This window comes from Myotis yumanensis, unplaced genomic scaffold (genome assembly GCF_028538775.1).
Source record: "Myotis yumanensis isolate MYYU_CA2020_CCGP unplaced genomic scaffold, mMyoYum1.0.hap1 SCAF_1, whole genome shotgun sequence".
Classification (NCBI taxonomy): domain Eukaryota; kingdom Metazoa; phylum Chordata; class Mammalia; order Chiroptera; family Vespertilionidae; genus Myotis; species Myotis yumanensis.
In genome coordinates this window covers 150,399,634-150,415,670 of record NW_027223752.1, presented here as the reverse complement: position 1 = coordinate 150,415,670, position 16,037 = coordinate 150,399,634, and the positions used below count along the sequence as shown (strand labels likewise).

General features: G+C 38.0%; 1 protein-coding gene across 7 annotated transcripts in view; it reads right to left on the bottom strand.

Moving 5' to 3' along the window:
* The window catches only part of ABI1 (abl interactor 1), a 107,269-nt gene that overhangs the window by 9,155 nt on the left and 82,077 nt on the right, over nt 1-16,037 (bottom strand). For 2 of the 7 annotated variants that reach the window (XM_070433089.1, XM_070433095.1), the window contains 4 exons: nt 15,846-15,986; nt 9,388-9,488; nt 4,803-4,979; nt 1,077-1,163 (listed from right to left, as the gene is read on the bottom strand). In XM_070433089.1, the coding sequence (XP_070289190.1) occupies nt 1,077-1,163; nt 4,803-4,979; nt 9,388-9,488; nt 15,846-15,986 (506 nt within the window). The remainder of the gene's footprint in view (nt 1-1,076; nt 1,164-4,802; nt 4,980-9,387; nt 9,489-15,845; nt 15,987-16,037) is intronic. The other 5 variants (XM_070433105.1, XM_070433141.1, XM_070433124.1 and 2 more) reach the window with 3 other exon arrangements.

Here is a 16,037-nt window from a genome sequence, read left to right as displayed (position 1 = left end):
TATTTCACTGGAGGAATGGAGGAAATAGGTAGAATAACACAAAAGAGTCAGCACAAGCTGAACAATGAAATTTGCCACAATGTATTATCTTAGAAGACTGGTTGATCAAATGGGTTACACATTTGTTCACAACATTCTGAGATTTATTTGGATGGTGATGGTCCCAAATAAAGTAAATTACTACTTGACCACCTTACCATCTTAATCTCAATAGCTATTTTGGCCTAATAAAATTTGTGATAGTGGTATTCTTCATTTTGTCAAGTAACATTCACTATGATCATGTGACTATGATTACACATCTTCCAAAACCTTAAAATAATCAGACAGCAATATAAACTATCTACCCTAATTAAATCCATATATTTAAAAGAATTTTCAAAACTCCCTGACCTTCCTTCAAAGAAGCCCTAAAAAAAAAGATGACAGATTTGTATATTCATAAATAATCCTCATGGGCCTGCATGTAGCTAGCCAAAACATGAAGAGGGCTCTATAATGACAATCACTCAGATGAATACATATTGTGAATGTAATTTACTTATTCTTGCATATTCATTCTTATTCTAACAATGAATCTTTATATAGATTAAAAATTACTCATGTATCAAAATCTAAGGAAAGCTACAAGTCTTCTCCAAAATATTTTTTGTAACTAAAGAAAAAAACAACAGACCTGTCCCAATTATGTAATAAACAAAATCTCACAAAACAATCTATAGATGAATTTGAATACCAAATGTTTTCTAACTAATTCTTCTAGTAATTATTGGAAGCTAGTAGTTTCCTTTGTGTTTGATTATACTTTCCTTAAGAATCTGCAAAGATCAGATTTCATGTTTTAGATCATATGAATACATAAGAAAGTTGCAATTTTGAAATTTATATAGGTCAGTAATCATGCACACAAGAGAAAAAACTAAAGATCGTGCTCTTCAGTTTCAATAACATAGCTGCACCTATTTTCAGATAAGATTAGCTTCTCAGTAAAAGTAAGGAAAATGATGACTCATCAGCCATGCATGCTATAAGGAGACAGCCTCTACCCTTTGACAGCTCAGTTTTTCCAAACTTACTGTTTTCCTGCACCCTGGCCACGAAGCCTGTGAGAGGTATCTGTGGAGTCAACTGAGGCATAGGGGGAGGGGGTGGAGCAATAGAAACTGATAGCAACAACACAGTATGGGGGAAGTAAAACAGGTAAAGGAAAGAAAAGGAAACAAAAAGCAGAAGTCAGTTACAAGGACCACAAACATAAGTATGCAAAGAACAGTTTGCAAATGAAACAAAACAAAACAAAAACAAAACAAAAACCTGCAGAACCTTCAAGTTGATTACACACTAGAAAATCTAAAGCTGAGTTGTGTTTAGCCAATTGGTTAATTTTATTGAAAAAAAATACTTCTAACTTAATCCTAATTATATTGTTTGGGAGAGATTTAAATTTACCCTCACATTCACTTTCATGCAATGAAAACCTCAAATTCTAAGAAAAGACTTTAGCCCTAGCCGGTTTTGCTCAGTGGATAGAGCATCGGCCTGCGGACTGAAGGGTCCCTGGATCGATTCCAATTGAGGGCACATGCCCGGCTCGATCCCCAGTAGGGGGCATGCAGGAGGCAGCCAATCAATGATTCTCATCATTGTTTCTCTCTCTCCCTCTCCCTTCCTATCTGAAATCAATAAAAAATATATATTTTTAAAAAGACTAAAAAAACAGTTAACAGTGAAATACTGATAGCAGTTTCTAGGATATTGCATCTTTGCCATATTTCTATAACCTAACAGGCTGTTCTAGTTTTAGGGGAATGTTGTATATTAGAAACCAAATGTGCTATGAAACAGCTGTTTAGATCATATATAAGTAACTATATCAATCACAGTTTTCCTTTAAAAAATTCTTATTTTATATATAAATTTACACATAGCTCTCCAGGAAAAACCCTTGTTTGTAAAATAAGGTTATATTACCCTTTAAGTTGACATTTTTAAAGACATTACTCCTAAATTTACTATATCCCATGCTAACTGTTTGCTGAGTTTCAAAGAATAAAATATCTCTCAAAAGTGACCTTCTTTCTTTTTATCACTGTTCTGACAAAGAAAACCTGGTCTAACAATACTTTAAAATAGGCAATTATTTGCATTTAGGTAATTTCTAACAAATCATTAGCAGCTGGAAAAATATTCCAACTTCTTTCTAGAGAGGACATAATTTACAAGAAATAAATACCAAATGTTCACGTGGGCAGCAAATGTATTAAAAATTAGCAAACTAAAAGGAAATATACATACTTTTACCATTTTGTCTCATAACAAGACAGTAATTGCCAAAGATTGCTCAAAAAAGTCAATAGGAGTGGATAACAAAACTCAGTTTACTGGTAGTCACAACAAGTGACACTAAATTGACAGAGAAAAACAATTCATTGGTTCCCAAAGATCACGTAATCAAAAAGTTACTTCAATTAATTCAAGTTAAAAATTTTGTTGGTAAGTGTAAAAATTTGAGAGGTTCAGTGTTTAAAGAAGCAGTAATTTAAAGCAATTAATATTCATTGTGTGGCTAAACTAGCATTTAATTCACTGACTTGGCCTTGTTCCATCTGATACTTTGTATATAGAGGCTCTTCAATGAATAAAATGTTATAGTTTTTTATTTTTAAAAACTCCCACATATTTTTCAGGTGTTTTACTTTTTTCTAGAAACAACCCTTAGTAACTAGCCATGCTGGTTAGTATGTCAAGAAAAAGAAAAGCTTTGCTGTGAAGATACTAATAATTACCATCACATTTAGAAAAAAGAGGAAATATGCACATCAAAACACTAAAAACATTCACATCTACTATTACAACACCAACAGTAATTCAGACTAAAGGATGATTAATTTGACAAGACATAATAATATCTTTAAAATTTGAAGCTAAACTTACTTTACAATATCCAAAAGATAGACATTCAGTAATAAAAATGTCTTGTCTGCAAATAACCCACCCAAGTACTGTTAAATAAAACTACACAAACGTGTATTATGTGAAGTCAACAAAAACTCTATTTGCAGAGTAAATTTAAATGTCCAACTGAGGAAAAGAAAAAAATAAACATAAAGATAGGATCTAAAAGTGCAGTGTAAAATGAAAGAAGTTTATAAAACTAGTGAGGTTAATAATCAGATAATCTGTGGAATATTCAGATGCTAGGTACCTTTCACTACCAAAGGAGACCAGGGAAACTATAAGGTAAAATTCTAACTGATAATGTTTTTTAGCGTTTAGATGAAAATGTTAGTCTAGAAAAAAAACTATAAATTTTAGGATTACCTATGAATTCTGACATTTTTGCTAAAGTGGTTTTCAATTCATATGAGATTTTTTTTTTTGCTATAATACAATTAATCTTTAACTCTAAAAATTAAACAAACAAAAAAAACCCCCCAATAATGTAACTTTCCCCAGCTCTGCTTTAAAATACATGTTCAGGCCCTAGCTGGTTTGGCTCCATGGATAGTGTTGCCTGTGGACTGAAGGGTCCCGGGTTTGATTCCGGTCAAGGGCACATGCCTGGGTTGCAGGCTCGATCCCCATTACGGGGTGTGCAGGATGCAGCTGATCAATGATTCTCTCTCATTATTGAGGTTTCTATCTCCCTCTCCCTCTCCTTCCTCTCTGAAATCAATAAAAAATATTTTTTTTAAAAACATGTTCAGAACATGCACTATAAATAAAAAGAACTTAAACCAACTTCCTATGTTAACATGGAATATTCGGTGTTTTTAAATTTTCTTTTAATACTTTTTTATTCTATTACAGTTGACATACAATATTAAATGAGTTTTAGGTTTACAACCACATTAGATATTTATATAACTTATGAAGTTATCACCCCAATAAATCTAGTACCCATCTAACACCATATATAGTTATTACAATATTATTGACTATATTCTCTATCTGCTTCACATCCCCCCATGACTATTCTGTAACTACCGATTTTACTCAGTGTTTTCCAAGTCAACAATAAAACATGCAGTTCTAGAAAGTAGTTACAAAAGCTTACAGGGAAAGTGTGTTTCAGTCTAGTCCCAGTGATCACCCTTCGAGCCAATAACAAATACTGGACAATTGGCTCATTTCAGATCTGTTTTTCCTTTTTGGATTAAGCATCTTGATATGGAAAGTGAAATTAATAACCACCACAAGCAATTCAAACTTCCTGACATTATATGCCCAAACGGTTTTCTAATCTTATCAGCTTTTAAACATTGACTGCAGTTAGTGCTGAGATGTGCAATTCAAGGTGAAAAAGAAGAAACTTTTTAAAAATCCTCCCCACTGTTACCTTATTCAGAGACATAATAAGCAAACATCACTAACTTTTTTTAATGGTTCTGAATTCATTTCAGTATAGTTTAGGAAGCTTAAAAGTGATAGCCAGCAATTTTATGTTATTTTAAAGAAAAATATTCACAATGTTTTAAATTCTCTTATTGAACAGCCTCAAATATGCCAATAAAAATAAATTCAATTTAATTAATTTCAATTTTTCTTCTCTAGTTCTATTTATAGTAATAAAAATATCATTTTAAAGCATCAGTTAAATTTTAGTATAAAGTACAGTAAGCCTGAATTATTTGAGCGAAAGTGGTAAATTATTTTTTAAATAGTATGATTGAAGAAACAACTAAATAAATATAAAGTGGCATGGTTTCAATTGTTGTCTATCACTAGCAAAATAACAATTTCAAATAATTTCCCTCTAAAGGAGCTCAATGGTGCTGTGCGCCTGCAAAGCACAAGCTTACTTGAATTCTGAGAATAAAGTGGACCTCCATTAACATGAGGCTGAGCAGAAAATTGAGCAGTCACAGAGGGAGTTCGTCTGTATCCACCAGAAGATGTCGAGGAAGTGGTAGAGTTGTGTCGAGAAATCTGCCTGGTCATTGTGCCATACTGGGAACCAGGAGCTGAGCCCGGGGCAGCTGAAAAGCATTAGTCAAAGGCAACCAACAAAGAATTTGAGCACTGCATAACACCTCCAATAGCAGAACAAAGAGAGGGAGACTCACAGTAAGAAGTATTTATTAGTTTTAAGGCCCACAGCAAAAATAAAGAGAAAAGTAAAGATAAAACACAAATAGCTCCATCTCTGAAGAAGGAAAAACAGATAGTGGGGAAGCTGCAAAAGTAAATAAAGTTACATTCTTAAGCCATTTAATTTAGCATAATCCCAAATATTCTGCTAATATTATGTATAAATTTTTACTGTATTATTTTAGAACACACAGATTTTATATGTAAATTGTGTCTCTCTAACAAAATAAGTACCAAAGGATAGTCTGAAGTGGAAAGCGTCAGCTTTTAAATGTGAATACATTAATATTTGATTTACAAACTTCTTCCTTTCCATTGCCAAATCTTCAAAAAAACTGTATAAGATTCTATCCAGCCAAATCCAGGTTTAATTATAAAATTTAAAGAGTTCAGCATATTTTCCACAGATTGTACTAAAATTTGAATGTTTATTGTATCAGCAGTTATCAACACATATTATAGTAAAATCATTTTTAAGAGAAGTACAACTTCTGGTTTCAAAGCTCTTATAGAAATCCATTCTCTTTCTCCATACTTGGAGGTCTTTTTCTCCATACTATACTCAAATCAATCTTTTGTATAAAATTATCATGCATATCTAAACTTACTAAAGTATTAATAATGCTTAATATTTTATTCAGTCATCTTGACCAACATTTCAAAAGTTTAATACTTAAAAGGTTAATAAAGTTCAAAGCCTCTAAAGTTAACTATACTTTCCAAAGGTGACTTTGGGATTAACAGTATTATTTTTTTGCCTGACCTAAACATCTAACCATGACTATGTAAAAAAAACAGCATCCTAGTTTATTTTCATTCAGTTGTCTAATTTAACCTCCCCTAGAGGTGATAAAATTAGATAAAACTGTTCAGCAGAGGTTGTTCATTAAAAGTGCTAATATTTAACATTTTGGAACTCCCAAGCCATAGGCAGTCACTAATTATTTGAATCATCCACATGGTCATTTTCAAAATAGAAACACATTTTTAAAATAATAGTCGATTTAAAAGCTTTTCATGAGTAACCCTGGACAGCTAGGTTTTCTAGAAAGCTAAGAAGTAAGCCTAAAGCTACTTTTAATACAATTCTCACTATAATGATTTTTATATTCCTCTACCTGTATAAAAATGTATGAAATCCAAGTTGTTTTTCTTGGTGATTTAAAACCCAAAACCAACTTATTCAGCAGTTCCAAACTATGCCTATTTTAAAATCTATTTTAATATTTTATTATAAAATAAACCATAATACCAAAGGGTGTGTGTGTGTGTGTATACATATATACATACATATATATATAGCTTTGTTATATAAATTATACATATACAAAAATGCAAATGGTTATATGCTAATATGTTATATAATATTTGTAATGATTATATATAACTATTTTATAAATACATATATAATTTTTTTAATAAAATAAGATAAATACCCTGCTTCAAGAAATAGAATATTACTAGTATCACTGGAGTTTCCTGTATGCCCCCTCTGGATCCACAACTCCAAAAGGTATGTGTTAAACATTCTATTTCTTTACTATATATAGCTTAAAAAAATTTTCAGATATAGAATCTTAAACAATATACAGATATTTTGCAAATTTATAAATACTTATAATAAAATAATTATGTATTCTGTTGGCTCGCTCTTTTCCTTTGATATTTTTTAAAATTCACCCATGTTGATAAGTATATCAATATATTAATTCTTATAGCTACATTTGCATGTAAACATCCCACAATTTATCCATTCTATTACTAGACATTTTGGTTACATCCAGAGTTTTGCTATTCTTAATATCGCTACTATGAGCATTCCTAAATACGGTTCTTGAATTTTTCTAGAACAGTAGTTCTCAAACTTGAGCACTGATCAGAAATGCACCCTGAAAGCTTGTTATAATACAGATTGCTGGGCTCCAGTCCTCAGAGTTTCTGACTAAGTAAGTCTACATGGGACCTGAAAATTCACATTTCTAACAAATTTCCCCAGTGATGATGCTGTTATTCTGGGTGTCACACTCTGAAAGCCACTGCTCTAGGACAGTGGTTTTAAACTTCATGGTCTTAGGCTTCATTCTTTAAAATTAAAGAACCTCAAAAAGCTTGGTTGAGATGGGTTATAATAAAAGTAATAGAAATTAAAACTGATATGTTTTTAAACACATGAATACACAAATACACATTCCGTTAGCTGTCAAAGTAATGATTTTATCATATGTTATCTAGCCTCTGGAAAAGTCCACAGTACCAGAATGAGAATGAAAAGGGCAAATAAATCTTATGAATATAGTTCTGACCTCAAAAACTCCATGAAAGAATCTTGGCAATTCTCACAAGTTCCATAATCATATTTTGAGAACCAATACTCTAGGGTAAATATGAAATGAAATTGATAAATCTAAGGTAAAAACCCGTTCAACTTGACTAGCTAACAAACTACTTTCCCCAGTGAGTGTATCAACTAATAAATTCTGACCAGCAATGTACTTTTTCTTGTTACTGCACATCCTCACCAACATTTGGTACTAGGGGACTTATTCATTTTTAACTACCTGGTAGATAAGAAACAGTATGTCACTGTGGTTTTAATTTTCATTTTCTTGATTATCAATCAGGTTGAGGGAGTTTTTTTTTCATACAAACTTTCTGTAAACAGTTTCTATTGGGATCTTCATATTATCTCCTGTTGCCCCTTTTCCTTTGAGTACAAGTGCAAATGTTTTGAAAGATGCTACTAGATGGCTTTATTTCACAATATGAAACATAGCTCTCATTATCTGAAACACGTCATTATACATTTCTACCCAGATTACTGATAATGTGTATTTCTAGGCCTATTGGTTTTATATGGAGTCTATATTTGGAATTCCTTATATGCTCTATCTAGTCACCCTCAACTTGGGAACAATTTAAATGTATTTTACTGGAAAAAAAAAATGTTTCATGGCATCCTCAGATGCCTTAAGTACTGAACTATATCAGTATTTTTCAAATTGTGATTCACAGGAAAGTCTCGAGCACCCTATCCCATACATCTATTTTTTTTTCATTTTTCTTCCTCCTGTCCTCCACCTTCACTCTAGTACTTTGACTGTTGTATATACCAGGGAGTTCCAAATAAAGTTTCATTTTTTAAAAGATTACATTACTAATTTAAAAAATGGTTTTGAACAATCACTGCTATAATTTCTCTAGAAAAATCTAAACAAACAACAAATACAAACCACATTAAATTGGATATAAGCTAAGCATAGAAACATTTTATATTACAGAGAGTTATTTTATATTTGTTTTGTATGTAACTTCAGAGGCCTCTCACCAGAAGAAATTAGTGCAAATTAGATTTAACACTTTAACCTTTGCATTACCACTTATAACCTAATAACTTTAAAGGCTAGTAGTCTAACAGAGGAGTTTGTTATGAATTATGCAGAGTTAAGTTAAATCGCTCCAATGGCTGTGCAGTCTCACCTAGCACAGTGCTCACTGGGAGAAGAGGTGGGCTGGAGCTCCAGGAGGAGGAGGGACAGAAACGTTTTCTAATAAGATAGTTTATAATGCAGGTCAGAGTACAAGAAAGAGAACTAAACATTCTGAAACAGTAAGAAAGTAAAATGTTTGGGTAAGAAGAAAAAAAGAGAGACACACACCCCCATATGTAAAGCATATTCAAATAAATAAGAATTTTCCTACAAAGTCTTCATTGCATTGACTAAAAAATCAAGGGACTAATTTAATGCTTTGCAATAATTTCTTAAACATTTATGTAATCTAAAAAGTAAAAGAACTTTTCCTTTTTTAATCCCATTTATTACTCATGGTATTTTACTGAAATAAATATGTTGAATATCATACATAAATATAGTAAAGTCACAAAATAAATTAACACAAGTTGAGATACTAGCCTAAAAGGCAACATCAAAACTTACTGATACATAATTCACAATATAGTCACTAATCCTTTGGTTGGAGAAACAAGAATATTAGCTTGTTCTTCAAATAATAAACTTTCTTGACTATGCCCACGGCAACTCTTTTTAAAGCAGAATGGCCAAAAAGTTATTTAATAAAGCTGTCCAATATGCTTTATATGTAAGAAGAAAGAGCTGGTAAAACAGACAAAAAAACACACTTAAGATTGTGTAAAAACTACACAGATTGTTGTGTTTATGTTCTAGCAACAATCACACAAATAAATAATTTGATCTAATATAACTAAATTATTTCAGGCTTCCATAACCAAGCTCATAAGTACTACCACATATTAAAATAGATTAATAAATAATATACCTGATCCAATAGTGGGTGGTGAAGGTGTAGGCACGGCAATGGGAATGCCAATACTGCTGCTTCCACTGTTCTCTCGACTTCCACTTCCCCCACTACTTCCACTGGAAAGAAAAGAAAAAATTGTGAAAAAAGGAATTCTAGTGATTTAACCGCCCAAAATAATAATAATCAACTCAAAGCCACTAATTACTCCCTTTTATGATATACTAGAGGCCCGGTGCACAAATTCATGCACGGCTAAGGTCCCTAGGCCTGACCGGCAATCAGGGCCGATAGGGACTGTGCCGATTGGGGCCAGGTGGATCAGGGCCTGCCAGGGGAGGCACCACAGGAGGCTGGCCACTGGCCCCAAGGTGGGAGCCAGCCCTGGGCGCCCCTGGGAAAGGGGCCGTGCCCACCACCACCCACCCCTAGTTCCCCATCCCAGTCCAGGGCCTAAAGGGAGAGGAGACAATAGTTGCCAAGCCAGGTGCAGAAGGAATGGATGCCGCCGATGCCACCATCATCGGCACCCCGCCACCGCACGGTTCCCTGACTGGCCCCCTTGCCGCCACACCACCACCATAGCAGGCCGGCGGCCCCCAAGGAAGGGAGAGGATGGGAGTGAGACAAACCCTTGTGTCGAGGGTTGACTTTCAATAGATTGCAGTGAGGGAGCTGTTCTGCTATGTATGAAACCCTGACCCAGAAGCAGGTAGTTTAGGAATGGTTTAGCACCAGGAGCCGATGGGGGCCAGCTGGTGGGGGAGGGAGGGAGGACGGGAGGTACTGCAGGAGGTTGGCTAGCCAGGGGGAGGGTACCACGGGTGGTTGGCTATGGGAGCGCACTGACCACCAGGGGGCAGCCAGTGCATGTCATAGCGACTCATCATCCGGCTGTTCCGGTCATTCAGTCGTAATGGTTGCTTAGATATGTAAAAAAAAATTTTAGAAACTGTTCAATACAAAATTTTGTTGTTAATCCTCACCCAAGGATATACTTTCCACTGACTTTTATAAAGAGTAGAAGAGAGGGAGGGAGAGAGGAGAAAGAGGAGGGAGGGAAAAGGGGAAGGAAAGAAAGGGGAGGGGGGGAGGGGCGGGGCGAGAGAGAGAGAGAGAGAGAGAGAGAGAGAGAGAGAGAGAGATGTGAAAGAGATAACGGCTGGTTGCCTCCCACACTCGCCTTGAATAGGGCCTGGAATTGAGCCTGCAACCCAGGTACATGCCCTTGACTGGAAAGCGAACCCAAGACCCTTCACTATGTGGACTGACATCCTAACCACTGTGATTCTTGTGTTTCACTCTACTCAATCTATTGGAAACCAATATAACCTTAATATAGTACTCAGAACTATCAGAAGAGATCATCGTATTGAGAAATGAAAGTCTTATATACAATAAGCCAACGAGGATTTATTTAAAGCCTGCTATGAATAGTAGTAAATAAGGCAGACATGAACCATGGTGTCATGGAGCTCACAGTTAAGAATGAAAAAATAGACATTAAAAAACAGTGTGAAAGCCTGGCTGATTTGGTTCAGTGGTTGAGCATCGACCTATGAACCAGGGGCTCAAATTCTGATTCCCGGTCAGCGCAAATGCCCAGGTTGTGGGCTCAATCTCTGGTAGGGAGCGTGTAGGAAGCAGCCAATCAATGTATCTCTCTCATCATTGATGTTTCTATCTCTCTCTTCCTCTCCCTGAAATCAATTTAAAAATAAACAAACAGTGTGACAGATGCCACAAAAGAAAATGAACAAGATGCTGTTCTGGCCAATATAGCTCAGTTGGCTGGGTGTCATCCTGTACACCAAAGGGTTGCCAGTTGGATTCTGGGTCAGGGCACATGCCTGGGTTTCAGGCTCAATCCCCAGTAGGCGGTGTGCAGGAGGCAGCTGATTGATATTACACCTCCCTCTCCCTCTCTTTCTAAAAAAGAAATCAATAAACTATTCTTTTTTTAAAAATGTACAGATGCTATGGAAATTAAAAGTTTAACCAATTTTAGTCTGGAAATAGTATAAAAACCTCTCATCTCAAAAAATGGTGCTAAACTAGAGTATTTTCTGGAAAATGAGCAAAACAACAAAAAAGGCAGCAGTGAGATTTCAGTGTGAGGCATTCTAGAATAGTCATTACTGTTCAACTTTAACCAACTCCCTACTTTTCGAATTCCTATAGATTTACTATCCCTTTAGGTATAAGACCTCACACTATATAATCACTTTTAGTAAGTAATGTGTGTATGTACATGTATGCAAATGTACATATGTGCATTTGTAGTCTTAGGCTCCGTATTATACTTTAAAACCAACATCATTCGCCTAATAGGCCCCCCAAAAAATCAACAGGGCAGACTTGTACAGCCTAGATAAAAAATGTTTTTCTCCAATGTGATCATTCTATAATTATATCAGTACATGTTAATGAAAGAAAAACAAAGAAAGCTATTTCTATTACAAAAATAGCTTCAATGTGAAGAACTCCCTTAACTCCAAGCCAGGTACACTGCTTTGTAACACCAATACATCACAGACATGAATATTTCCCCACTAATTATTCTCTTCTACAATTACTGGCTTTTTTCTAACATGGGGGTTGGCAAATTACAGCATATAAGCCAAACCTGACTCATGATCTGATTTTTATGACCTATGAGCTAAGAACGTTTTTTACATTTTTCAGTAGCTGAAAAAAAAATCAAAAGACGAATATTTATAACACATTAAAATTACATGAAAGGCAGATTTCACTAAAATATATGAAATATTATTGGAATGCATGCTCACTCGAACATTTACATGCTGTCCATGACTGCATTCATACTACAATGGGGAGCTATGTAACTGTAATGGAGACAAATCCCAGAAATATTGACAATCTGGCCCTTTATAAAAGTTTGTTGATCCCTGTTTTAACAGAATGCGCCTCTGAAAAAAAGAACTATATCATATTGGTATATCCCTCGCATCTAATGAAGTAACTCTTAATAACTGGTTGCTGAATATAACTAAACGATAGAGAAAAACCATGTTTTAATATAAATTCACTAACAAACATAAAAAAGAACACTTGTGGTACTCACTGAACTTGACCTGATATAGTAACTTCATATACCAATGTAAGCGTTTATTTACTAACAGCAGCAATAACAACAAATGTCAATTACATAGAATCTAAGAGCCAGATACCCTCTTTAGTTGAAACCCAAAAAATGATTCTGCTAAGTTTTTTATATTATTATTACTGATTTCAGAGAGGAAGGGAGAGGGAGAGAGACAGAAACATCAATGACGAGAGAGAACTATTGATTGGCTGCCTCCCGCACGCCCCACAATGGGAACTGAACCCCCAACCCAGGGATGTGCCCCAAACAGGAATCGAACCGCAATCTCCTGGTTCATAGGTCAATGCTCAACCACTGAGCCATGCTGGCTGGGCAATTCTGCTAAGTTTTACCTCTAATACACCAACCCAAAAGTCAAGGTAAGGAGAGGTTCTTCCCCAAGTTAAGTGGGAGGTAAAATTAAAGAATGAAATAAACTAAACTATACAATGTATCTGTCTGGCTTTATAAAGTGCCCAAAAATGGAGTGGCTACTTCTGGGGGGAGAAGGTAGAGGTGATAGTTAGGAAAGGGTCTAAGGGGGACTTTTGGATTGTTGGTAATGTTTCATTTTCTGACTTGGGTGATGGTTACACCAATGTGTTCAAATTGTCTTAACCCATTAAGTTACATACTTAATAATACTTTTCTAAATTTATGTTATGTTCCCAAACCAAGTTTTTAAAAACCCACTGGGCAGTTGATTTCTAGAAATTTTAAAAAACAGTACATACAATAACATATTCTAGAGCAGCGGTCGCCAACCTGCTCCAAAGGTTTCCTTAAAACAGCAGTCACCAACCTTTCGGACTTCACGGACCATTGGTTGGCAACCGCTGCTCTAGAGTATACCAACTCTATTAATTCTTTCTTGGATCTAAGCTAGGTCTTCCTTTTTCCAACCTCTTAAAGCTTAAATCACATTGTATAATTCCTGATATTTAACCTATTATCCCAAAATATAGAATGCCCTCGAAAAATGTACACACATTTTGAATAATATTAATTCCAATAGGTTAAATCTGAAAAGAAATAAAAATCAATGGAGCTATCAGCTGTTCAGTTTGTATACATTTTCATTGTTTTGGGACACCCTATATTTAAGAGTAGTTACCTTAACCTTTTTTAAAAGACTGTTTTAAAAAACATTTGTTAGCTTACGTCCAAATACATATCTGTACCTCTGTCAAAAGGAAGAAATAGTAGCAATCTGCTTATAGTATCTACACTAATAAAAGAGAAACATGGTAATTAGCGTACGACCGCTACCCTTTTCATTGGCTAATCAGTGAGTATATGCAAATTAACTGTCAGCCAAGATGGCGGCCGGCAGCCAGGCACTGCAGTGAGCATGAGGCTTGCTTGCTGCAGACTCCAACGTTCCCCACCTCACTTGCCGGCCTCTCAGCTACAACTCTAAGCAACTATGTACTATGTTGCAAATAAGAAGCTAAACAAACCCCCAGAAACCAGCTGGACTGAAAGCCAGCCGAACTGAAACTTTGTATCGATGTTTTCAGCAGCGAGGCCTCAGAGCTAAAGCTGGCCCAGAATAAAAAAAAAAAGAAAGTAAAGAGAACAAGGAGTGGTTGGAAGCTTTAGTCACTCGCCAGCTGGAAAACAGCCCTCAGCCCCTCACCGAGACTGGCCAAGAACCCCAGTGGGGACCCCAACCCTGATCCAGGACACCCTTCAGGGCAAACCAGCTGGCCCCCTACCGATGCACCAGGCCTCTATCCTATATAGTAAAAGGGTAATATGCCTCCCGGCACCGGGATCAGCGTGACAGGGGCTGCGCCCAAACCCCTGATCGCCCTGTGGCTCTGTGTGTGACAGGGGGCGGGGCCACAACCTCCCTATCCTCCCTGCTCTGTTCGTGACAGGGGAAGGCACCGCAACCCCCTGATCAGCCCTGCTCTGTGCCTGATAGGGGGGAGCTCCCCAACCCCCTGATCGCCCTGCGGCTCTGTGTGTGACAGGGTGCGGCGCCCCAACCACCCACCACGGGCCCTGCTCTGTGCCCGATAGGGGGGAGCTCCCCAATCCTGTGTGTGACAGGGTGCGGCACCCCAACCGCCCCCCCCACCACGGGACCTGCTCTGTGTGTGACAGGGTAGAGCCATAACCTCTCCATCAGCCCTGCCCTGAGTGTGACAGTGGTGGCGCCCCAACCCCGAGATCGGCCCTGCTCTGTGGGTGATAGAGGGTGGCGCCCCAACCCCCCTCCACGGGCCTTGCTCTATGTGTGACAGGGTAGAGCCATAACCTCCCCATTGGCCCTGCCCTGAGTGTGACAGGGTGCATTGCCCCAACCCCCTGATCCTCCCTGCTCTGTGTGTGACAGGGGGCGGTGCCCCAACTCCCTTATCGGCCCTGCTCTGTGCGTGACAGGGGGTGGCGCCGCAACCTCCCCATCGACCCTGCCTTGAGTGTGACAGGGGGCGGTGCCTCAACCCCCCAATCGGCCCTACCCTAAGCGTGACTGAGGGTGGCATCGCAACCTCCCGATCAGCCCTGCTCTGTGCATGACGGGGCGGCGCCCCAACTCCCCAATTGGCCCTGCACTGAGCCTGACCAGGGGCTGTACTTAGGGATTGGGCCTGCCCTCTGCCACCCGGGAGCAGGCCTAAGCCAGCAGGTCGTTATCTCCCGAGGGGTCCCAGACTTCGAGAGGGCACAGGCCGGGCTGGGGGACTCCCCTCCCCCCCGGCCCCCCAGTGCACAAATATTTGTGCACCGGGCCTCTAGTAAATATATATTTAAAAGTCTAAAAAAAACACAGAAGTTATAACAGAAACTTATACAATACTAGAGGCCCGGTGCATGAAAATTCATGCACTGGGGGGGGGCAGGAGAGGGGGGGTCCCTCAGCCCAGCCTGCGCCCCCTCACAGTCCGGAACCCCTCGAGGGATGTCCGACTAATGACTTAGGCCGGCTCCCTGGGGGATCAGGCCTAAGTTGGCAGTCAGACATCCCTCTGGGAAGCAGGCCTAAGCCGTTAGTCGGACATCCTTAGCACTGCCACGGAGGCGGGAAAGGCTCCCGCCACCACCGCTGCACTGGCCAGCCATAAGCCAGCTTCTGGCTGAGCGGCACTTCCTCTGTGGAAGCGCACTGACCAACAGGGGGCAGCTCCTGCATTGAGCGTCTGCCCACTGGTGGTCAGTGCACGTCATAGCGACCAGTCATTCCTAGTCGTTCTGCCGATAGGGTCAATTTGCATATTACCCTTTTATTATATAGGATTATTACCTCAACTTTTATACTCTGTGTTAACAGTATAATACTTTACTCAGCAACTGTATAGGGTTTTTGACCAGTTAATAATCCCAACTTGCAAATGGTCAAAGGCTCAACCTGAAGGATTACCTGTGTGTCCTCGGTCTCTGGTTTAAAGAAGCTGTCCTGCCTGGGCTATGCTGACTTCCAAGCCTAGCCGGACTGGTCATGTAGTCATTAGGAACTGTTGGAGGTTTAACAGGTTCCAGGGTTTTGTAAGGCGTATTCCGTCTAAAGAAGTGTCAAAGAAAGGGATAATGAATAAGATAAAATGGCATTTCC